At 43.9% G+C, this 25,080-nt stretch overlaps 2 protein-coding genes across 2 annotated transcripts in view; one reads left to right on the forward strand and one right to left on the reverse strand.

Moving 5' to 3' along the window:
• Window positions 1-950: 950 nt before the first annotated feature.
• LOC126106350 (proteasome subunit alpha type-3) lies at window positions 951-18,282 on the reverse strand. Its single transcript, XM_049912602.1, has 6 exons — window positions 18,125-18,282; window positions 17,706-17,788; window positions 17,506-17,629; window positions 16,109-16,357; window positions 7,820-7,932; window positions 951-1,222 (listed from the first exon to the last, which is right to left on the reverse strand). The coding sequence occupies exons 1-6, from the start codon at window positions 18,143-18,145 to the stop codon at window positions 1,045-1,047; spliced, it is 768 nt and encodes a 255-aa protein (XP_049768559.1). The 5' UTR covers window positions 18,146-18,282; the 3' UTR covers window positions 951-1,044.
• Window positions 18,273-25,080, forward strand: part of LOC126106351 (V-type proton ATPase subunit D 1) — a 34,205-nt gene continuing 27,397 nt past the window's right edge. Inside the window, exons 1-4 of the mRNA XM_049912603.1 lie at window positions 18,273-18,412; window positions 18,628-18,745; window positions 18,835-18,982; window positions 20,227-20,442. Coding sequence (XP_049768560.1) covers window positions 18,372-18,412; window positions 18,628-18,745; window positions 18,835-18,982; window positions 20,227-20,442 — 523 coding nt within the window. The 5' untranslated portion in view covers window positions 18,273-18,371. The remainder of the gene's footprint in view (window positions 18,413-18,627; window positions 18,746-18,834; window positions 18,983-20,226; window positions 20,443-25,080) is intronic.

Genomic DNA, 25,080 nt, shown 5'->3' on the forward strand with positions numbered 1-25,080 from the left:
GGCGTGTGTGTGTGTTGTGTGAATGCATGTACATCTGTTTCCTGGTTTTTCTGATGAAGGCTGTGGCCAGAAGATAATGTGTGTCTTAAATCATGCCTGTCTGCAACTTAATGAGTCACCTTTACAGTAAGTAGCAAGCTATCTTTTCCTTACTTCGTTAATCTATCCTTTTCATAATATTAGTGTTCTAGCTTGTGTGCACAGTGTCACAATGCGCCCATGGCCGGATGAAAAAATAAATGGATTCTTACTGCATGTAAAAATATGACTTTTAAGCTAGTTTAACAGCGGATGGTTGCTCTTTCTACTTTCTGTGGGAATTCACATGCGTTTCATGTAGTTACCTTTTCTTACAGCTTTGTCTTGGTTTCATTAATGCTACATTGGTGCCATGTTCTCCAGTTTTCTACTAGGAATTGTGTACTAAAAGATGGTTGGAAATTGGTTTAAAAATACATTACATTTAGGACTGAAGTCTAACCCATTAAAACTGGGCAATTCAGATTTTTAGAACTTTTACTAAGCTCCAAGCCCATAATGTGAATGTGGACCAGTGTATCTAGAGTTTCTTCTTCATTACATCAAACAGAAAGAGCTAAATCCATCACTTCTATTATGACAGACCCATATTAGGTATCTACTTATGTTACAGTATAATGGTGCACCATAATATTTAAATCCACATTTTTGTGGATTAAACTTTTCAGTGGAAATGATTAGATGATTAGTCTGGCATCAATGAACTGTTCTAAGACTTGCCTCCATTATGTTTTTCTCGTACGACAACAAAGTAGTTAGCAATACTCTAACACACCTGTCACATCCAACTTATAAATAAAGGAGCCAACAAAGGAACATTGTTAATTAAGATACAAGAAAAGGAAGGAAAAAAGTGTGGGAAAACTTGTTAGGGAGCTAGAGGTTTACATAGTAAATAACCAAAAATAGAATGAGGCTTCCAGCATTTTATTCCAGAAACTATTAAAATAATGAATGAGCACATTAAAGTTGGACAGGCACAAAATGAGTCTTCGCAGAAGGCAATCACGTGTCTATCGTGTCTGAGTCAGAGTCGTCCTCCATCGCAGCTTTGGCTGCCTTCTCTGCTTCTGCGAAGACAGGTGCGGGCACACGCTCGTGCAGACCTTTGGTTACATTTCCTACCCAGCTCAATTCAAGTTCAAACTGCTTGTCCTTCAGCTCATCATGGACAAGGTAGATTCTGTAACAAAATAAAGGTACTGTAGCACTGTGGTTAAACTCCAACATTAATCCAGATTTGGATAAAGTATTACACTTTCATAAACCCAATATGGCATATTAATCTCAAAAAGATAATGTTCATTTTACAATTACAATAATTCCAAGCCTTTTGTAGTTTCACTTTAATGACTTCCGGTATTTATCCGTTTGAAAAATTACTGAATGTTACTTAAGAGTGTGTTGACCGAGTTGTAGGTAACTGTTCTTAGGTAGGGAGGTCAAAGTGGTCTGTGCCCTTCATCAGAAAAGATTCCCTATCAATTATTTTTTTGTTTGGTGAAGTGGTAAATGCATAAGTGTCACAAATATACAAAATAAGTTAGAGTGAATGTATGGGTCTAGATTTGCAAATAATTTGAGCAGAAAAACACACAGGTCCGAAACTGACAGCTGGCCATAGTTAAGTGTTTATACCTGAAATGCCTTATGAAAATAGCTCTGAATTTGTGACAATAGTGTGTTTGGCAAACAGTGTCCGTAGGAGTTTGCTAAATGCCAACACAACATGATTTTAGTATGTACAACATTTTCTTTATGGAAGTGGGTCTGGACTGGAGTGCAAAATTTAGGACCAAATACGTCAGTTCAAGTTATGATGGCACACAATTAATAATTAGAATAATTATGTGGATGTTTCCAAATCATAAAATCTGACATGTATGCAAAACATTCTGTAGTATGTCATCCATTGTTATTGAGTGTGACAGTTCCACTGTCTATGTGCCACACTGACTTGTGCACTGTTTTTGCAATAAAACTTACATGTCATCTATTTAATTTTCATATAGCCTACACAAATTAATTTTTCTTATTATGTGAGGCCACTTATTTCTGCTGTACCACGACTTTACATCAGTTTCAACTCCACCAGGAATTATGAAAAGGGCTGGAAAGTTGTAGTCCTGAATTCTGAAATCACTCTCAGTTCATTACAACTGTACAGGCAATGGCTCTCAGTTTATTGGAACTGTACAGGCAATGGCTAAAAAGACAGTGCCCAGTACGCAACTTAGCTAAAATGATCTCACGGCGAGAGGGCCAGGTGGCGGTCGTCCAAGCTGTTGGAAGAGGCTTAATAATGCGGAGCTTGTTCCCATGACGGGAGGACAAGTGATGATGCCAAAGTGACAACACTTGCTGACAGACAGCAACACAGATATCAACGAAGAGAATGTAAGAACCAGTGAGCTGAGATACGAGGACTGCAGTCTTGGCAACAGCGTCAAAGACCTCGTTTCCTGTCAGGTTGACATGACCAGGAACCCACATAAACATCACAGTGGCTCCATCAGAAGTGAGCAAGTTACAGTTTTCCTGGACCTGTTGCACTAAGGGATGGACGGTGTGTAGCACATAGAGGCTTTGAAGGGCACGGAGTCAGAACAGATGACACAATTGAAAAGCCTCTGTTGCCAGATGTACTGCTTTGTCTGATAGAGGGCGAAGAGCTCTGCTGTAAATACTGAGCAGTGTTCCTGAAGCCGATACTGAAAAACGTTGGTGTCAATGACAAAGGCACACACAATGCCACGGTCAGCCAAGAGCCATCAGTGTACACAAAGGTACTATCGCAAAGTTCCGTGGGAAGGTCGTGAAACAAAGTGATACAGTGACGGTGGAGTAGTGTTCTTAGAAAGCGAATGAAGGCTAAGGTGAACATGGGTTCACACCCACTGGGAAAGTAGCACGTAGCGTAAAGTTAAGCTGCTGGAGAAGGAGCCGAAAGTGAACCCCAGGAGGGACGCAGCCCATACTGGTAATCAAAGGGGTCATTGAAGAAGGAAGCGTAGGATGGGTGGCCATGCATGGCAGACAAACGGCATACATATCTGCTGAGGAGAAAGTCACGGCAGTATGACAGCGATAGTTTGGCAGCTCATGCATACAGACTCTCAACCAGGCTAGAGTAAAAGGGCCTGTGGTCAAATGGATGCCACAATGGTGGATAGTAATGAGACAGCATAAGTGAGACGGACGTGCAAATGCATAAACAAAACACTCATAGTCTAGTTTCGAATAGACAAGGGACCGGTACAAATGGAGGAGGGGATTCCACCTGCTCCCCAGGAAGTTCCACTGAGGACACACAGGACAAGAGGGATTGCATACAGTAGGCTGCCAGGTAAGACACATGGGAAGACCAAGAAAGTTTCCTATCGAGCACGAACCCCAGTAATTTTGTAGTTTCAATGAACGGAAGAGCAACAGGCCCAAGTTGTAAAGATGGTGGAAGAAACCAATTGTGCCACCAGAAACTCATACAAACAGTTTTTATCAGTGGACAAATGAAAGCCACTGTCGATTCTCCACGAGTGAAGACGGCTGAGACATCACTGGAGACGCCGTTCAGTGAGACAGGTCTGTGGAGAACTGCAACAGATGGCAAAATCGTCAACAGAACGGGAGCCTGAGATGCCCAACAGGAGACAGGCCATTATAGGGTTAATGGCGATAGCAAAGAGGATGACGTGGAGGACGAAAGCCTTAGGCAAACTGTTATCCTGGATAAAGGTGTCCGACAAGGCAGAGCCCACACTTTCCCTGAAAACTTGGTCTTTTACAAATTCCTGAAGGAAACAAGGCATGTGGCCACGGGAGACCCCACATGTAGCAAGTGCGGAGGATATCAGTCCTCTACCAGGTGTCTTAGTCTTTCTCCATATCGAAAAACACGGCCATAGTCTGGGATTTCCGCAGAAAACCATTCATGTCCTCGGTGAACAAAGTGACGAGATTGTCAACTGCAGAAAGGCGTACTGGAAATCCACACCGTGCAGTTGTTAGTAAACATGAATCATATGTTCCATCAACTTGCAAACACAGCTGGTGAGAGAAATGGAGTGGTAACCAGGCTTAGGTATGGGTGTAACAGTGACTTCACACCAGAGACTGGAAAACATGCACTCTGCCCAGATGCGGTTGTATGTATGAAGCAGGAAGTGCTTGTCCACAAGAGAAAGATGCTGCAACATTTGAATGTTAACACTGTCTGTCCCAGGGGCAGAGGATCGAGATGAAGTGAAAGCATGATCTAGCTCCCTCATAGTAAAGCCGGCATTGTAGCACTCTTGATTCTCAGAAGAGAATGGTATCACCCAAGACTCCTCTGCTTGTTTGCGATGGAGAAAGGCAGGGTGATAGTGAGGCGAGCTCCAAATCTCTGCAAAATGGGGGCCCAAAGTGTTGGAGATAGCAATAGGGTCCAGATGACACCATCTGCCACTGCCAGGGTGGAAATTTGGGAACAGATCTCGGTCCCAGAGGGCAGTCGGAGGTTGGCCCACGTAACGGAAGCAGGAGCAGAGCTGTTAAAGTAACTAGTGAATGAAATCCAGCTAGCTTTTCGCTATCCTGAAGAATGCAATGACACTGTGCATGCAACTGTTTATAATGAATGCAGTTTGCCATAGCAGGATGACGGTCAAAAGAGCGGAGAGCACATCTCCGCGCGTGCAAATTACATTGCAGCACACCTCAGTCCACCAAGGGACTGAGACACAGTGTGGTAAAGAGGAAGTGCGATGAATGGATTATTCTGCAGCGGTAAGTGTAACATTTGAAAGGTATTGTACTTAGTCATCACAACTTGGGAAATGTCTGTCGAAGGTCACCAGGGAAGAGTAGAGCCTCCAGTCGGCCTCAGTAAGCTGCTGTTTGGGTGTGCACGTACTCAGGGTAGGAGTCAGCAAACGGATAGCGTGTGGGAAATGGTCGCTCGAGTATGTGTCAGAGAGAATGGACCACTCGAGATGATGGGCAAGTGGGACAGCGCAAAAGAGTAGACGAAAATGGGAATAGATGCGAGGAGTCTGAACGGAACATGGGTGCCCCTGTGTTGAGGCAGAGGTGGTTAAGTTGATTGAGGTCAGCCAAGAGGACACTTTTCGGACAGGTTCTGGGAGAACCCCAAAGGAGATGGTGCACATTAAAGTCACCAAGCAACAGAAAGGAGTGGTGTAGCTGCCCAATAAGCTAGAGGATGTCTGTCCTGGTGACAGTGAATGATGGAAGGATATAAACGGTACAAATGGAAAAGGTCATGTGAGGAAGGAAAAGGTGAGCTGCAACAGCCTGAAGGTGGGTAGTTGGAGAGATGTGTTGAATATAAACATCATCCCGTATGAGCAGCATGACTCCCCCAACAGATGGAATGCCATTCTCAAAAGGGAAGGTCAAAACAGGCCAGGAAGAAATGCAAGAGCTCAAAGCAGTTGTGAATGTGCAATTTTGTTTGCTGGAGGCACAGAACAAGCAGACGCTATAATTCTAACTGCAATCATAAATCATCTTCGTTTGACCAAAGGTCTCGAATGTTCCATTGAAGGAGAGTCATAATGAGAAAAGGGGAGGAGGGCAAAAATGAAAGGATGTCATCTCGGCGGCCATTGAGTGCAAGCCATTCAAAGACACTCTTCTACAGGTACAGAGGCCGGAGGATCCTACTCCACGAGATCTACAGAGGCGTTGGCAATCAATCTCTCTCTCTCTCCCTCTCTCTGTCTGTGTCTGCAGAGCGCAGAGCACAAAAACAGTTGGCAGAGTGCAACGGAGACACACAGGTCGGCCGGGTGAGGGTATTACGTGGTGACACCGTCAAAAAGGATCTCCGAAACGGCAAAGGAGAAGACCGTTTGCCTTTGTTTGACTTCTTCGAGCCTTTCAGGTTGGCAGAGGAAGATTCAGATGTTTGTTGGTTGGAGGGAGGTAGGAAGTCTTCATGGGAATATTCCTTCTGCCTTTTCGGCCTGCCGGCTGTGTAGCAGGCGACTTTACCCCAGGAGGCAAATGTCTGGCAGCCTGTTGTACAGCTGGACGAGGAGACAGCGATGCTACCATGACATTGGGTGATTTCAAAACCGCAGTGTTGAATCTGAGGCCGCGTGTTGCCGTGGCCATGCTCTTTCACAGAGCGAGATCAGTACTGTAAATGCCGGATGCTAGAATGCAGGGTTTGGGGCTAGCAAATAACTTGCGAGTGACAGGGTAAGGCAGTTTTTCCTTTACCCGGATATCTTGAACAGCCCACTCATTGGGATACATGGTACAATTTTGAGAGGGGGCGGCACAGTCACCGTTGCAGTCGATACAGCGGGGAGGAGGTGGCAGCAATCGCCCTTGTATGCATCTCTACCAAAGGTTACACATTTGGCCAGGTGTCAACAAGACATTCAAGAGTGGCTGAAACGATGACAACAGTAGCAGCGCATTGGTCAGACTGTGGGAACTCCGCAGCCTGCTTTGATCTTGGACAGAAGCACCACTCTATCAAAGGTGAGAAAAAGAGTATGTGTGGGCACTAAGGACACATCTACCTTTTTCATCACCCGATGGATGGCAATGACACCTTGATCAGAGAAGTACGTTTGGATTTCTGCCTCAGTCAGACCATTGAGAAGCCTAGTGTAAATAGCACCATGGAAAAATTCAGAGTTCTATGGGCCTCAAGATGAACAGGCTAGTCGTGGAGAAATGAAGTGGCAAGCAGTTGCTGTGCTTGAGAATCAGAAGTAGTCTCCAAAAGCAAAGTGCCACTGAATAATCGAGAGTAGGATTTGACCAGGCCCGGCAATTGCATCAACTCCTTTCTGAATAAGAACTGTATTTACTGTTGCAAATGACAGACTGGCTTCAGTATGTGAAACCACAAGGAACTGTGGTGCAGCTGGGAGGGTCTTTGAATTGGGAGCTTAATTCCATTTACACCACATGTGAGGCATGGACTGCGACGATGATGACTGGTTCACTGCGAGAAAGTCACCCACGATTGCCAGTGTCTCTGATGGCGCGCTCCATCCAACTGCCCCCCCCCCCCCCCCTCAGAGTTGGGGGCTCACCTGCCTTAGGTGATTGTTCACATCTAAGGTCACACCTCCTGAATACCTGACAGAGAGACCAATCGGCAATTTGGGAAGGTAGGAGCTCCGGCAATCACCCTCCCTGTATCAGGGGGTACATGTGAACTCTACCTGTGTCTGGGAAGTACGCGGTAACCAGTCACCGGTTATGCGTCGGATGCGTGGGCTGGCCTTCAGAAGCGCACAGGGAGGAAGAACAAAAAGAGGAACCCCAAACACTGAAGCGGGGGAAGTATAAGAGAAGGTGAGCAAAGAAAGAAAAAAAGGAATGGTAAAAAATGGTGAGACTGTTTTGATGTCAGCCACTGAAAATCCCAGACATGTTCTGCAAGAGAGGGAAAAAGAATAGCAAGAGGACAGACATGTAGCACGGAAGGGAAAAGAAGCTGCAAAGGTTGGAGCCCCATGGTAGCCAAGCACGAACCCACCAAAGAGCAGCGAGCTCCCTGGTGGTACATGCAAATGGTAAAACCAGCGTTTTCGTACAAACTTTAAAGCATCCAAGAGAACAAAAACAGGCAACTTCAAAAACAACGGCAAGTGTAAACTCTGACATGGGAGAGCTGCAATAAGTTCCATACAACAGAGGGAAAACTCTATTAGAAATTCATCTATATTTAAAAATATGAAAGAGCTGCAGGGCAGACTCACTTATTCAGTTCATGTATTGTCACAAGTGAGTAGAGAACTCCACCACTTACATTTTTGCAGCATCCTTCACCAGATCCTTGATACTGATGGAACTCAACTTCAGCTTTTCGATCTCTGTTTTTGCAGCCTGTTTTGCTTTACCAACAGCACAGCCATAGTAGCCCTGAAATACGTTACATTGTTTTAATATGGAATAAATAGAAACCTTCCAAACTGGAGGAAATTGGAGAAAAGAGCAGTTAAAAACAGCAGCTCCTATATAAAATACTTCAGTCTCTAAAAAATTACTTCCAAGCCTCAAACATACCATATTTACCCAAGTTTAACAATAAACAATAAGACAAGCCTGAATGTAAGGTGTGCCTTTTATTAAGAGCCTACTTTGGAAAAATTTATTTTTAACATATTCATATTCAGATTAATCAAAACTGCAAGCTATATTAATGATACAAAGTATCTGCATTAAAAAATTAGCATTATACCTATTCTAAACTTATGCAATTTACTGATTGTCTACATTCTGATAATACAAGGAGAAACACAATAAACAAAAATAAATGGTTTACATTATTTTTTAGCTTCACGTCTTTATTTGCTTATTATCTAAATCAATCATCTGTGGTATCGCTATTTTTTAACCACCACCACCACCAGCACCAGCAATACCAAAATCTGGGACAACAGCTTTGCCTAACGAATGAGAGCTGCATAAAGGGGCAATTTGTTTCTACATACAAGCAGCCATGAAACTTTTCATCTCAGTTGATGCAAATATTTGATTGTTCCTTTAAAAAATGTCACGATTTCTGAGGTGGAAGTTAAGGTAGGACCTGAGAACGCAGCTGTTCCTTTTTTTCGCAAATACATAGCAGATTTTCCATCTATACTGATGTGAGAACGCGACAATATTCCTTTGTCTCTTGCTTTCAAACATGTTGTCTGGCTACTGCATAGAAACAGCACTTGACACACCCCTTTTCATTTCCATCACACACCACGGCAAGCATTGACAACTGCGTCAAACACATAAGTATTCCACTGGCCTCTGTCTAGACTTTTAGCGTCTCCTACAGAAATGTATACTACTTTTGAGTATTTGTCCAATTTTAAAATCAATTCATTTCCAACTACACATGGTTTCAGGTAAACTGCAATTTAAAAGTGGTAAATGTTCTTAAAAGGACCAGGTATCCAGCATATATTCCCACAGTTGCAACCACAATGAAACTAAAAGCTCACCACTCTCTTCCCCACATTGTCCTAGTTCTCAGCCAATTTGGAGTCACTGCTCCCCCTCCAGCCCTCGAGTATTCTCCAGAATAAATCTGCAAGTGACCTCAACTGCCAAAGTTTCATCTGAAAATTTAAGACAACCACTATACTAATCTATTACACAACACAAAAAATACTTACCTCTGCGGCACTGGATTAATCTGGGAATGTAAGACAACTTTGTATTTTTTGAATGAAGAATTTGGGGAGAAACATCTTATAGTTGGGTAAATATAGTATTCCTATCTAAGGTCTAAATGAGCACTTTGTTAGAGTAGTTTCATATTAAATAAATATTACAGATAATAATTTTAATGTTTACTTAGAGTACGTTCAGTGTATTTTGTTACACTAATTGTGTACAGCACCTGCTCCACTAAAATTAAACCTCAAGCAGGCATGCAGTGTACTTTGTACACATGTAAAGTAGCTCTCTCTATGTTACCCAGGTAAAAACATGTCTGAGCAAAATCATAGTATAATCTTGGTTTATGTGAGCTAAATCACTGTTTAGTTAAGCAATAATAAAATAAACTTTCATTGTATCACTCTGCTGCTGCATATAAGTGTTACCCCACAGTAATCACCCTCTTGGAGCATTAACCAGCGCAGTTGCATCAGATCCCTGTCAAATGCTTATTTGATTCCTAATTATCTCTTAGACAACTGCCTCATTGTGGGATTGTCCTGCCAGCTTTGAATCGGGTCATTTTCTTGCACGGACTGTAGAGTTTTTTCTCACTTATCTCGCTGCTTCCTTTATTTACTGCTGCCCAGGCTGACATATAACAACACAACTTATTACTGTGTTAGCTGAAGCAATGATGAAGGAACAGGTGTAAAACAATGGAATGGTGCAAGACACTGTTATTTGCAGCTGGTGCACTTTATACATATGTGCATCAGATAGCACTTAATGAATAAAAATGTGCAAGTTTTATTAGATTATCACTGATGCAGTTACACTAACCTCACCTCTGGTTATGACATTCAGATGCAGAGAAGATCTCAACACTATGAGTTGTTGGAAGAAATGAGGAAAGTATGTATTTCATGTGATATATTCCACAGATCCTAGTTTCAGAACTACAAATTTATATTTACATTTACAATTTATGTTTAAAAATGTCTGTTAATACCCTATACGCAAACTATTTATCATGTAGGATATTTTTGTAAAGAGAAATAGTAACTAGAGAATTTATGCCAATAACTTCTGGCCAGAGAAGTTGATGCATAATACTTGTTAACGGAACAAAGCTGTGTATGATGAAGTGAAGACCATTTCCGTATGCTCATTTTCTATAATGGATATTGTCACCTTAATTTTCTTCCTGCTTCACAACTGTCTGTGGCCCTTATGAATCAGAGTTAAGTTGAAATTATCGTTGTATTGTCTTCATGAACTAATTATGAACCTCAAGCCCTCAGACCCACGTTTTACAGCTGTTATTTGCATCTATTATCATTTGCTAAAGTTTATTGTTCTTACAGCACTGACAACATGATCAAAGTCAATGACAACACCATGTTGTCCTCTCAGCTGCTTACAGTTGAACCAGCAGAAATCGTGCCACTTTGGATTCGCACTGTAGCCAACCTTGAAAATCAACAGTTCTGTAGAGCAGTAGGAACTTTAATGCTGCTGTTGAAGCTCAAGTTGCATTTGTTGTGTAGTGTTTCAAGTGTTCTCTAGTTTCTTGTAGAAACGTATGATACTGTTGAGTATTTGTCCAATTTTGAAGTCATTTCAGTTCCAACTACAACTGGATTCATGTGAACTGCATCTAGGCATGGCAGATATTCACAAAGCCAGAATAGGTGGTGGTTGTTAGGATGTTTAAGGGGGACTAAACAGCTAAGGTCATCAGTCCCCCATTCCAAAAACAGGCGAGACATTAAGGCGCGGAGCAGATAAAACCCCTAGGGGAAAGATACTCCCCCCCAGGCCCTAAAAGAACACAAATGCGGTAACGAATACGACAGACACGAAGAGGACAGATGAACACCAGACAGAAAGAAACAGAAGAAAAGAAGATGGCCGGAGACTGGTTGACTGACCACGACAACAAAAAAGGGAAAGAGTCAACCAACCGACGACACACTAAAAGCTGCAACCAAATATGAGAGACTCGAGGACAAGAGACACACAAAGGGAAAGGTGCAGGACCACTATAAATGGAACCATAAAAAGGATTAGCACGGATAAAATGTAAAACACTGTCAGCCATGGAGGCATCGTCGCATAAAATCAAAGGCAAGGTGCCCGGGAGATTAAAAGACTGCCGAAGGGTGCGCAGTCGGGGACACTCCAATAAAACGTGGGCGACCGTCAGCCGGGACCCACACCGACACAGGGGGGGATCCTCCTGACGCAAAAGATGGCCGTGCGTCAGGTATGTATGGCCGATGCGGAGCCAACACAGGATGACAGAGTCCCTGCGAGAAGACCGCAGGGAGGAGCGCCACACATCGGTCGTCTCCTTGACAGCCCACAGTTTATTCTGGGCTGTCATGCCATGCCACTCAACAGACCACACCCCAAGCACCTTACGGCGCAACACCAGCTGCAGGTTGCGAGCTGTGAGGCCGATCTCCAAAGCTGGGGCGTCGATCGCCCCTTTGGCCAGCCTGTCAACACGTTCGTTCCCCGGGATGCCAACGTGACCTGGCGTCCAAACCAAGACCACCGAACAACCAGAGCGGGCAATGGCGGAAACAGACTCCTGAATAGAGGACACCAGAGGAGAAGAGGGATAGCAGCGGTCGATGGCCTGAAGGCTGCTCAGGGAGTCACTGCAGATGACGACGGACCTACCTGAGCAGAAACGCATATGCTCAAGAGCGCGCAAGATGGCCACCAGCTCTGCAGTAAAAATACTGCAGCCAGCCGGCAAGGAGCGTTGCTCAACATGGGCAGCGTGAGCAAAAGCGTAGGCAGTGCGACCATCAACCAGGGAACCATCAGTGTAGACAGGCTCACAGCCCGGAAATGATTCGAGGAGCGCAAGAAAACGGCGACGGAGGGCCACAGGCGGAACCGAGTCCTTAGGTCCCTGTGCCAAATCCAGACGGACGGACGGCCGGGACAAACACCAGGGAGGCGTAGGTGTACGGACCCGGAAGGGAGGCAGAAGAGGGAACGACCCCAGTTCTGACAGCAGGGACTGGACACGGACAGCTACGGAAAGCCCAGACCTAGGTCGCCGTTCGGGCAGATGGAGGACCATGGCAGGGAAAAGCAGGCGACGATTGGGATGGCCTGGCGAGCAATGCACGTGGACAGCATAGTCGGCGAGCAGTCGATGGCGGTGAATCCGCAGCGGGGGAACCCCGGCCTCCACCAGTAGACTATCCACGGGGCTGGTACGAAAAGCGCCAGTTGCAAGCCGAACCCCACAGTGGTGTATGGGGTCTAACAACTTCAACACTGAGGGTGATGCAGACCCATAGGCCGGGCTCCCATAATCAAGCCGGGACTGCACAAGGGCTCTGCACAATCGCAGCAGCGTGCAGCGATCTGCACCCCAAGACGTGTGGCTAAGGCAGCGGAGGGCGTTGAGGTGCCGCCAGCATTTTTGCTTCAGCTGAGTAACATGAGGAACCCATGTGAGCCGGGCATCAAACATGAGTCCCAAGAAGCGGCAAGTGTCCACCACTTCAAGCAGGTGGCCGTCGAGGTAAAGTTCAGGATGAGAGTGGACCGTCCGACGCCTGCAGAAGTGCATAACTCGAGTCTTGGCTGCAGAGAACTGAAAGCCACGAGTCAGAGTCCATGATGCTGCCTTGCGAACGGCGACTTGCAGCCTGCGTTCGGCGACTCCCGTAGTCGTGGAGCTAAATGAGATGCAGAAGTCATCGGCATACAAAGAAGGAGACACCGATGACCCCACGGCTGCAGCCAGACCATTAATGGCCACTAGAAATAAGGAGACGCTCAACACCGAGCCCTGCGGGACCCCATTTTCCTGTATATAAGATGAACTAGAGGCGGCACCAACTTGCACCCGGAAAGAGAGCCGGATTAAAAAAGTTTGAATAAAAGCCGGGAGCCGACCACGAAGACCCCACTCATACAACGTGGCGAGGCTGTGATGCCTCCATGTGGTGTCATACGCCTTCCGCAGATCGAAAAATACAGCAACGAGATGCTGACGTCGGGCAAAGGCCGTACGAATAGCAGATTCCAGCCGCACCAAATTGTCCGTGGCAGACCGGCCCCAACGGAAGCCTCCCTGGGATGGAGCGAGGAGACCGCGCGACTCAAGGACCCAACACAAACGCCGCCCCACCATACGTTCGAGCAATTTGCACAAAACGTTGGTGAGGGTAATGGGACGATAGCTGTCCACCGCCTGTGGGTCCGCACCGGGCTTCAAGATGGGGACAATAACACCCTCTCGCCATTGCGACGGGAACACGCCCTCGTTCCAAATGCGGTTAAAGATGGTGAGGATGTGTCTCTGGCAGTCCCTGGAGAGATGCTTCAGCATCTGTGTGTGGATGCAGTCTGGGCCTGGTGCTGTATCAGGGCAATCGGCGAGGGCAGCGAGGAATTCCCTCTCGCTGAAAGGAGCATTGTATTCTTCAGAACGACACGTGCGGAACGATAACGGCGTCTGCTCAGCACACTCCTTGAGAGAGCGAAAGGTGGGGGGATAAGTTGCAGCCGCAGAGCTCTTAGCGAAGTGCGCAGCAAGGTGTTCAGCAATGGCGGCAGCGTCCGTGCAGACAGCGCTGGCCAGGGAGATCCCAGGGACACCCGTAGGGGTCTGGGATCCATAAATCCGCTGGATCCGGGACCACACGAGCGAGGGGGAGACACGGGAGCCCAGGGATGAGACGTATCTCTCCCAGCACTCCTGCTTACGCCGTGCAATAAGACGACGGGCGAAGGCACGGAGCCTCTTAAAGGCGATGAGGGTCTCCAGAGACGGGTGCCGCCTATGACGCTGAAGAGCCCGCCTACGGTCGCGAATAGCCTCAGCAATCTCCGGCGACCACCAGGGGACAGCCTTCCTCCGAGGGAGGCCAGAAGAACGGGGGATGGAAGCTTCGGCCGCTGAAATGATGGACGTGGTTAAAACACGGACCACCTCGTCAATGTCACCCTGTGGGGGAGACTCAATGGTTGCAGCGGAAGTAAAAGCCGGCCAGTCAGCCCTGTGGAGAGCCCAGCGGGGCAGGCGCCCAGAAGAATGACACTGGGGCAGTGACAAATAGATGGGAAAATGGTCACTACCACACAGGTCAGGATGCACTCTCCAGTGGAGGGATGGGACAAGTCCAGGGCTGCAAATAGAGAGATCGATGGCCGAGAACGAGCCATGGGCCACACTGAAATGCGTGGGAGCACCGGTGTTCAAGAGGCTAAGGTCGAGCTGAGCCAACACATGCTCCACGGCCCGACCGCGGTCATCGGAAACAGTCCCACCCCATAGAGGGTTGTGGGCATTGAAATCGCCCAGCAGCAAAAAAGGTGGCGGCAGTTGGGCTATCAGAGCAGCCAGGACATGCTGCGCGACAGCACCATCAGGTGGAAGGTAAATAATGCAGACGGTAATAGCCTGTGGCGTCCACACCCGAACAGCGACAGCCTCTAAAGCTGTATGTAGAGGTACAAACTCGCTGTGAAGAGAGTTAAGGACATATATGCAGACGCCACCAGACACCCGTGCATAAGCTGCCCGGTTCTTAAAATAACCCCGATAGCCACGGAGGGCGGGGGTTCGCATTGCTGGAAACCAAGTTTCCTGCAGAGCAATGCAAAGGAAAGGATGACGGCTGAGAAGTTGGCGGAGCTCAGTTAGATGGTGGAAGAAACCGCTGCAGTTCCACTGGAGGATGGTATTAGCCATGGATGGGAAAGGCGTGAAGGGACTGGGGAGGCAGATTACGCCTCCGGGGCCCCTGCTGCTACTGAGTCACCACCTGGACAACAGCTATCTATTGCATCCGAGGGACTGGCGAGATCCATGTCCTCAGTGGACGCCAGAATCTCCACCTCGTCCTCAGACGCAGAGCTTGTAGGAAGTGGTGGAATGGGTGCCACCGCAATGTCGCTAGCCTTGGGGAGTTTCTTCTTCTTCTGCTTCTCGCGCTGTGCCTGTGGTGGTTCAGGCTGGGAGGGCGTCACTGGGTCAGTCTCAGGGACAGACGACGACCGTGTGTCCTGACGACCAGGGACTGGCGGTTGTTTAAGCCACTTGCGGCTTTCGGCCTTGGTACCGGTCGGAACTTGGGAAGGGAGGTCCTCAAGGGACCCCTTCCTTACGAGAGTAGCCGAAGAAGTCTTACACTTCTCCGGCGGGGAAGGGGGAACTGATGTCCCCGATGGGTGGGGGGGGGTGTTGCTCCTGAAGTAGATGGAGCAGGAGCAACAGTGGGTTTAGTGCCCCCCACCATCAAGGGGGCAGGTGTGGGACTTCGACTCTGAGAGCTGACTGGAGCGGATGGAACTGTAGCAGGAGTGACAGTTGCGGCATAAGAAGCTGTCATGCGCACTGGATGAAGCCGCAGGATATATGATATACATTCCCATGGTTAGCAACACAACAAAATTTGCTGCCTGCTAGCCACTTCCCTCCTGACATTTGCCCTAGTGCTCCACCGAGCTAGTGCCACTGTCCACTCTCTCACCATTCCAGTTCCTACAAATTATACATGTGCATGACCTGAACTGCCAAAGGATCCGTATATGTAAGATGACCACTGTATTAAGCTATTACACAAAGTAAAAATGCTAACTTCAGGAACAGTAGTTAAATCTGGAAATATTAAGACAATCCTGTATTTTTCAAATGACAAATTTCAGAAAAAATCTCGTCTTATGCTTGAGTAGCGCACACACACACACACACACACACACACACACACACACACACACACACACACACACACACACTCTCTCTGCTCTGCACAATACTGCTTATGCAAGTGGAAATGCGCAAGTGTGTGTGTGTGTGTGTGTGTGTGTGTGTGTGTGTGTGTGTGTGTGTGTGTGTGTGCGAGAGAGAGAGAGAGAGAGAGAGAGAGAGAGAGAGAGTGTGTGCATATTTCTTACTCACATAGGAAACTCCTGAAGGATCAATCATGAACATAGCAGGCCCATCAACAGGTTCGTAGCTGCTAAGAACAACACTACATCCGAATGGACGCACAGCACTGTACAAAGTGTAAGCGTGCATGTAGCCCGCAACCCTGTCCACTAAGTGACGCAGTGGGATTCCATCTCCATACTGGGCGCGGTAATTGGCTGCTTCTGTCCGGGCAGTCTCCACAATCTGGCGTGCATCTGATATCAAACCAGCCACAGCCTGGAAATATCAGAAAAATCATTTAGTTTGTTTCAAAGCAACAGTATCAAAAATTGGGCGAGACTGCCTACTCTAATTTTGTACTTCTGCCATGCATTGTCCTCTTCTAGTTCAATCCAAAATTTCCTTCTTGCCTCTCCTCTTCCCACTTCCACTCCATCCCAAATCACCCCCTCCCCCTTCATTACACCATATTTTCATGCACAACATTAGTTTCACTGCAACATTAGTATGTAGCCATGCCATCAACAGGAATAAAAGTTTATGCACTGCCTTAGATCAATAATTTAATATATTAGTAAAGCTACTTCTAGTCAAACTTTTCTCTCCTGCCATAGCAGTCTCTAAAATTTCTATCATACTAAATTAATATACTAAACTGTGTGTCTAGCCTTAACTCTTTATATGATGAAGCGCACCTTTTATAAAAGTCTTTTGAGCCCAAGAAGGTCTTTTCATCATATGAATGCTACCTTTGTCATACATTACTTTATAACAAACACTGTATTTCTGTGAAGACTTTCAATACGGAAACAGAAATTTCAAGGCAGTTACTGTTGTATGGCCATCTTATGTACATCAAAAATGACACTAACTCCTATGACTGTGTCCTTAATAACGTTTTTTCCATTGCAATTTAACAGGGATCAAGTTTTAAACTATATTTTCAACACTGGCATGGCTATTAGAGCCAACTATTTGACACACAAGTAAAAATGCAGCATTCATGCATCTGAAGATACGACAGCTTTACCAAGTGAGCCCTCACAACAGTTGCAACACCCTTATCATATAATGGCAAGTAAATTACATACTGAAACTTCCTGGCAGATTAAAACTGTGTGCTGGACCGAGACTCGAACTCGGGACCTTTGCCTTTCGCGGGCAAGTGCTCTACCAACTGAGCTACAAAAGCAAAACTCACGCCCCGTCCTCACAGCTTTACTTCTGCCAGTACCTCGTCTCCTACCTTCCAAACTTGGTAGAGCACTTGCCCGTGAAAGGCAAAGGTCCCGAGTTCGAGTCTCGGTCTGGCACACAATTTTAGTCTGCCAGGAAGTTTCATATCAGCGCACACTCCGCTGCAGAGTGAAAATCTCATTCTAAATTACATACTAGTTCTTCTATTTTACCAATTTTTTACTTACCATTCCAACATGTTTGTCGATATTGAATATTCTTTGGTTTGCACCTGGCTCATACAATTTTGAAGTGACAAGTTTTTCGACGGCAAATACAACGCCATCTTTTCCCCTCAGGCCTATTACAGTACTGTGAAAATATTCAAAAACATTAATTGACTTTAATATTGGTACGACGAAACAATGTGCGTGCAACAGTTTCTTACCCACTGTTATCCACTGCTTTCTGTGCATATTCCACCTGAAAAACACGACCATCTGGCGAGAACTGCGATGCGGAGAGATCATACTGAAACAAAATATCGAAAGACGATGTGTACGGTTGCAACAAAATACATAACAATTGTAAACACAGTGGTTTGGTGACATTTTCCACACAATGTTGCATTACGCCTTCTGTAAATTGGAGTTTCTGGAGAAATGGTTAACAACTATTTTTGAAATAATGTTAAATAATTAACGCTGAACTGACACTCCGTTTTAACGTAAGTGCAGAGTGAATATCTATTCCCACCAAAAATTTGGAACTAGTTGAGATCAAACCAATTGTCAGTATTTCAGCGTAAAGTACCCGTAAAAAGCTTTCACAAGAAAATCATTCCGTACTTTGAATGTAGCTACTTACACCCGTTCCTATAGAGCTCATGTTGATTATGTTCTTCTTTTTCCTCAAACGATAACAAAACTACAATTCGTCGTCCACAACACACGGTGATACGGCAAATTGTTTTTCGAGAAACAACAGACTGTCTGTGGATTCAAAGTTTTGAACATCGAAGATATGCACAAATCGAAAGTAATGCCTTCCCTTCTAAATTCTCTGCTGCTGTCAGCTGACTTCGAAGATAGTTGGTTTGTGTCGAGAAGCAAAAATGTCTGGAAAAGATAGAATTCCAATATTTCCCTCGCGAGGGTATGTATACAGGCAAAATTTTTGTTAATAGATTTTGTAGCTACACTGTAAAGAACTTTGGGCTATTCATTCAAAATGTGTCGGAAAAATTAGTTTCCACATGGGGGGAGTGTCCCTTTATAGAATTGGGTTACCATTAGAGTGTTCTTTAACAGTTTCAAATCTTCTAAATGAGTAGCAAATAGACGGCCTTTATAATAATTCGAATTTTACAGAGCGCAGATGTTAATGAAAGCTAGACTAAAAGGGGCACAGAAAGGCCACAGTTTACTGAAGAAAAAGGCAGATGCTTTGCAGATGCGATTTCGGCAGATTCTGGGGAAAATTATTGAGGTAATGTGTTCTGCTTATACCACAAATAATTACGAAAGTTGTAATTTTTATATGTACTGCTCCGATGTTTTATGTTGATTTATTTTTAGACTAAGACGCTGATGGGAGAAGTGATGAAAGAAGCTGCCTTTTCATTAGCTGAAGCAAAATTTACTACGGGAGATTTCAACCAAGTTGTCCTGCAGAACGTAAATAGGGCCCAAGTAAAGATTCGCACAAAGAAGGACAATGTTGCAGGTAGGACAGTTTTTTTAATGTTGTAGCTATAGTTCGGACCATTTTCAGATTGTTCGAAGAGACAAAGAATACCATCAGTGTAAATAACATGACAAATAAATGAAAGAAAAGGTGGTTTCCAAGAGTTGTGGGATTGAGGTAATGTGTAAATTACACACGTACCAGATTATGGGTTACCTGGTGACGCCATAATATGTCAACAGTTGATTACACGTTTCAAAATATGATCATGGCTAATTTTAATCCTATTTCTTTTCAGATATTATTGGAAACAGATCTTGTATTTGAATACAGTTTGAACTGATGTTGCAATATTTCTTTTGGATCCAGGTGTAACAAAAAAGTGTGGTCAGACAGACAGAAAATATTTCACACACTTAGAGGAAGAAATTATTATACGGACATGTGCCCTGGAACACTTTATTTCCATGTTATGTTTCATTTTCTACTTTTCTTCGTAATCACATTAATCGTGGAAAACGCACACAGAGAGAATGTACCACATTACATGAAAAGTTTTCTTACATGGCATGTTCAAAGTGCTCTCTTGGTTACTTTTAATTAGAATGTACAGTAAGGTTCACTGTCAGTGTTTGTTGTCACAGTTGAATGAAGGTAATGTTGACATGTAACTCAATTCATTATTTTAGCTGACATGTGACAAAATACATTTCTGTACCAGCATCAAGCATGTAGCATCAAGTGTTTAGTAGTCACCACAGACTGTGCAGACATGTACCGTAAATTGTTTTAGAGTTCATGATTGATTTAGTTTCCAGTACAGTGTAATGGAAGTGTACTTAAATTCTGAGATGGCAGATGCTCATTTGTTGAACAGATTAGCAGATGGTAATAGTCATGCCACTCAACATTTTGATTGGGATAGATTCCCAGAGTGATGATGCCTCAACAGGAGAACTTTTGAAGCAATTGATCATGGCTGAATGGAATGTTTAACCCAACTACTCACCACTGGGGAAGGCCCAGAAGAACAAGGACAGAGCAGAATTTGTCCGTGATTAATGTGTTGAAGAATTGCATAAACTGAGCTGCTTCTGGACCAATGGCCATATAAAATGTTTTCTTTCTTGGCATGTGAGGAATGTTACCTGAAGGTTTGGCCATGCCTTTTTGTTACTCTCTGTAGAAAATAATGAATTCATCAGTGGTAGAAAATTGTTTAGGATAAGCTTCATAGTAGATAAGTCTTGTACATAGTTACACCATACTTAATTTTGTTGCAGGTGTTATGTTACCTGTATTTGAAAGTTATCAAGATGGTACAGACACTTACGAACTGGCAGGTCTGGCAAGGGGTGGTCAGCAACTTGCCAAACTCAAAAAGAACTACCAGAGTGCAGTGAAGCTGTTGGTTGAATTAGCTTCACTGCAGACATCTTTCGTTACTCTTGATGAGGTCATCAAAATAACTAATAGAAGAGTTAATGCTATTGAGCATGGTAAGTGACGTAATCAATATATGTTAGTGAGGGGACTATTGTATGAGCTAAATGGAATGGTATGAACACTTTAGTTGTCTACAGATTTGTTCTCAGTGACTGAGAGGGTACAGAGGAGAGTGTGAAAGATAATTTGTTAGGGACGAAAAGAGAAGCACAAGCTGGATTTCCTATGATGTTTTTGGAATCTATGCTGTTGGTCTGGGGGAAGTAATTCTGTTTGAGGTACCTCATTGTGTTTGAACTCAGAATACATTCTAAAGTTCTGCAACAGAAGAATGTCAATGATACTGCACAATAGTTTTGGTGATCAGTTCTGCTGTCCTTGTAGGCTGTTGTAACCTGTGCTGTATTCAGTTTTTTGGCAATGAGATTTACGAGGGGCATTTGAAAAGTCCGTGCAAAGTCCGAGAGATGGCACCACCGGCACGTATCGAGGTCATGTTTAGTTAGTAGCATCTTTGGAAAGAACGCACACCAAGTCTCAGCAATATTGGTCTACTTCTTTTTATTTGGCATTCTTGTGAATCGAGGAAGTCGAGTGATTGTCCAAAAATTGACGAAAAAGAATTTCGTGTGGTGCTTAAACATTATTTTATGGAAGGCAGAATGCCTCAGGAGACTAAAGAGAAGCTTGATAAACATTATGGTAACTCTGCACCTTCGATTATAACAGTTTATCAGTGGTTACAAAATTTTTGGAGTGGTCGTATGAGCACAAGTGATGCTGAATGTTCTGGACGCCCTGTGGAGGTTACAATTCCAGAAATCGGTGATAAAATCCATGATATGGTGATAGATGGCAGAAGAGTTACGGTGCATGAGATTGCTAGTGCTGTTGGTATCTCCAATGAACAGGTACATAATATTTTGCATTAACATTTTGACATGAGAAAGCTATCTGCAAGATGGGTTCTGCGATTGCTCACGCTTGACCAAAACCGGAGTCATGTGAACTGTTGCAAGGATGGTTTGCAGCTGTTCAGTAAGAATCTGCAGGACTTTAAGCGTCATTTCATCACGTGGATGAAACATGGATACATTACTGTACTCCTGAGACCAAACAACAATCTAAATAATGGGTTACCAAGGGAGAATCTGCACCAAAAAAGGCGAAGACCATTCCTTTGGTCAGAAAGGTTATGGTGACTGTCTTTGGGATTTGCATGTGATAAGCCTCCTTGACTAGCTGGAAAAGGGTAAAACTATTACAGGTGCATATTATTCATCGTTATTGGACCATTTGAAAACCGAGCTGCAAGAAAAACACCGGCGATTGGACCACAAAAATGTCCTTTGCCATCATGACAATGCACCTGCACACATCTCACCAGTTGTGGTTGCAAAATTATTCGAAATAGGATTACAACTCATCATTTCACATCGCGCCCCCCACCCCCCCTATTCTCCAGACTTGTCTCTCTCGGCCTACTATTTGTTCCCCAATTTGAAGAAATGGCTGGCGGGGCTAAGATTTTATTCAAATGAGGAGGTGATTACAGCAGCTAATAGCTATTTTGCAGACCTGGACAATTCCTATTGTTCGGAAGGGATCAACAAATTAGAACAGCATTGGACAAATTGTATAAGTCTGAAAGGAGAATATGTCAAAAAATAAAAAAGGTTTACCCCAAACTCGTAAGTAGTTAGTATTTTTGCACGGACCTTTTCAAACGCCCCTCATATAGTTTATTTTATTTTATTTACACGTGTAGTTTCGTGGAACCAAATTGAGGAGAGAATCTCCAAGGTCATGGTATGTGTCAGTACATGAAATTACAACATAAAAATGATAACAGATAAAATAAAATTTTTATGAACCCAAAAAAAGTCAAGCCATAAGTTTAAGTAAACGCAATCAACAGTACAACGTAAGAATCAGCTTAATTTTTCAAGGACTTCCTCAGCAGACTAGAAGGATTGACCCATGAGGAAACTCTTCGGTTACAATTTGGAAGCACATGGATGGCTCGTAAGATTTTTGAATTCGTGCGGCAGCTTATTGAAAATGGATGAGGCAGTATACAGCACACCTTTCTGCACAGTAGTTAATGAAGTGCGATCCTGATGCAGATTGGATTTCTGCCGAGTACTAACTGAGTGAAAGCTGCTGCTACTTGGGAATAAGCTGATATTGTTAACAAGAAACGACAGTAAAGAATATACATATTGAAAGGGCAATGTCAGAATACCCAGACTAATGTCAAGCGGTTCATGAACTTGCACCATTTATTGCCCGCCAAAAAATCCTTTTAGAATGGGAAGAGTTACCCCAAAATATAATACCATATCACATAAGCGAATCAAAATAACCAAAGTAGACTAATTTTCATGTCAAACAGTCACTTACTTCAGATAACGTTTGAATAGTAAAAATGGCAGCATTAAGTCTTCGAACAAGATCTTGAATGTGGGCTTTCTACTACGGTTTACTATCTGTGAACACCTAAAATTTTGAACTGTTCAGTTACACTACTCATATGACTATTCTGTGAAATTAAAACACCAGATTTTCTTGAACTGTGTGTTAGAAACTGTAAAAACTGAGTCTCTTTGCGATTTAGCATTAGTTTATTTTCTGCAAGCCATGAACTTATATCATGAACTGCACTATTTGAAACGGAGCCAGTGTTGTGCACAACATCCTTTACTACCAAGCTAATGTCATCAGCAAACAGAAATGTCATTTATATAAATAAGGAACAGGAGTGGCCTCGACACTGATCCCTGTGCCCCCCCCCCCCCCCCCCTTTTGACTCTTTGACTGTACCTCACTCAGACCCCACATCACAGCCATTTGCAACACTGTGAATAATGACCTTTCGCTGTCTGTTGTTAAAGTAAGAGGTGAACCAGTTGTTAGTTACTCCCCGAATTCCACAATGGTCCAACTTCTGGAGCAATATTTTGTGATCAATACAAACAAACACCTTAGTTAAATCAAAAAATATTCCTAGTGTTCGAAACCTTTTGTTTAACCCATCTAGTACTTCACAGAGAGAAGATAATATAGCATTTTCAGTTGTTAAACGGCTTCTAAAGCCAAACTGTACATTTGATAGCAAATTGTGATATAAAATTATCAATTACCCTTGCATACACAACGTTTTCAATAACTTTAGCAAACACTTATGGCAGAGAAATAGGTCTAAAATTATCCCTTTCTCCTTTTTTATTGAGCAGCTTTACTACTGAGTACTTTAATCATCCACGAAACTGACTATTCTTAAAGGAAAAATTATAAATATGGCTAAGTACAGGGCCAACATGTGTAGCACAGTACTTTAAAATTCTCCTAGACACTTCATCATAGCCAAGAGACTCCTTAGTCTTCAGTGATTTAATTATTGACTCAATCTCCACATTGCCTGTGTTCTAGAGGAGTATTTCAGACATCAATCTTGGAAAGGCATTTGCCAAGAGAGTTATATGATTCCCTGTAGAAACTACATTTTTATTTAATTCTCCAGCAATGTTCAAAAAATGATTGTTTGATTGTTAAATATCTGATTGATCAGTAACAAATATTTTTAGTACGAACTTACTTATATCATCGACCTTGTGCTGCTGACCTGACACTTCCTTCACAACTGACCATATGGTTTTAACTTTATCCTGTGAAATACCTATTCTATTTGCGTACCACATACTCTTTGCCTTCCTAACAACGTTTTTGAGCACCTTACAATACTGTTTGTAATGGGCTGCTGTAGCTTCATTGTGGCTACTTCTAACATTGTGATATAATTCCTGCTTTGTTCTACATGATATCCTTATGCCACTAGTCAGCCACCCTGGCTGCCTTTTACTGCCAATACCCCATGTAGAATGTTCTACTGGAAAGCAACTCTCAAAGAGCATAAGAATGTGCTAAGTAAAATATTATATTTGTCATCTATGTTATCGCAACTATAAACATCCTGCCACTCTTGTTCCTTAATGAGGCTAAAATAAACTTAGATTAGCTTTCCTACATAGTTTGTAATTATATAAATGGTGTTAAAGTTTTGCGCAGTCGTTTCTAATTTTTTTTATGTTTTGCAGCAGGAGAATGAATTTTATTGTGAACATACTTGAAACATGTAGTTATACATTGAGCCTACTCACTGTAGCCTCCATCAGCTGTGACACATCTCACCCAAGGTTCTTTCCATGATGTAAATGCACTTTGATAAAATTCTGGGGATTGACTTTTACACCATCGCTTGAAACAGGAAATAAGGTCTTTCTCACTATCAAATGTTTTACCATGCAGGGGGGGCCTTCAGACAACCAAAGAGGTAAAAATAGGATGGAGCCAAGTCCAGACTAGGGAGGATGAGGAGCAATTTTCTAACCCATTTTGCTGATTTTCTCCTGCATCATAAGGGCTGTATGGGGTTTGGCATTGTCATGGTGTAGTCTGATGAGCTCATCCTGAAGCTGTGGTGTGTGGGTCTTGATAACACGTCACAGATTGTCCAATGACAAACAGTAATGATCCTGGTTAACTGTGGAGCCAGGTTCCAAAAAGTCAATGAAAATGACACCACGCTGATCCCAGAAAGAGGAGGCCATCACCTTTCAGCCTGCTGTTCATGAAAGTCTTGGTTTCTTCTTCTGAGGGGAACCCAGATGACGCCACTCCATGGATTGGGT

This window comes from Schistocerca cancellata, chromosome 10 (assembly GCF_023864275.1).
Source record: "Schistocerca cancellata isolate TAMUIC-IGC-003103 chromosome 10, iqSchCanc2.1, whole genome shotgun sequence".
Taxonomy (NCBI): domain Eukaryota; kingdom Metazoa; phylum Arthropoda; class Insecta; order Orthoptera; family Acrididae; genus Schistocerca; species Schistocerca cancellata.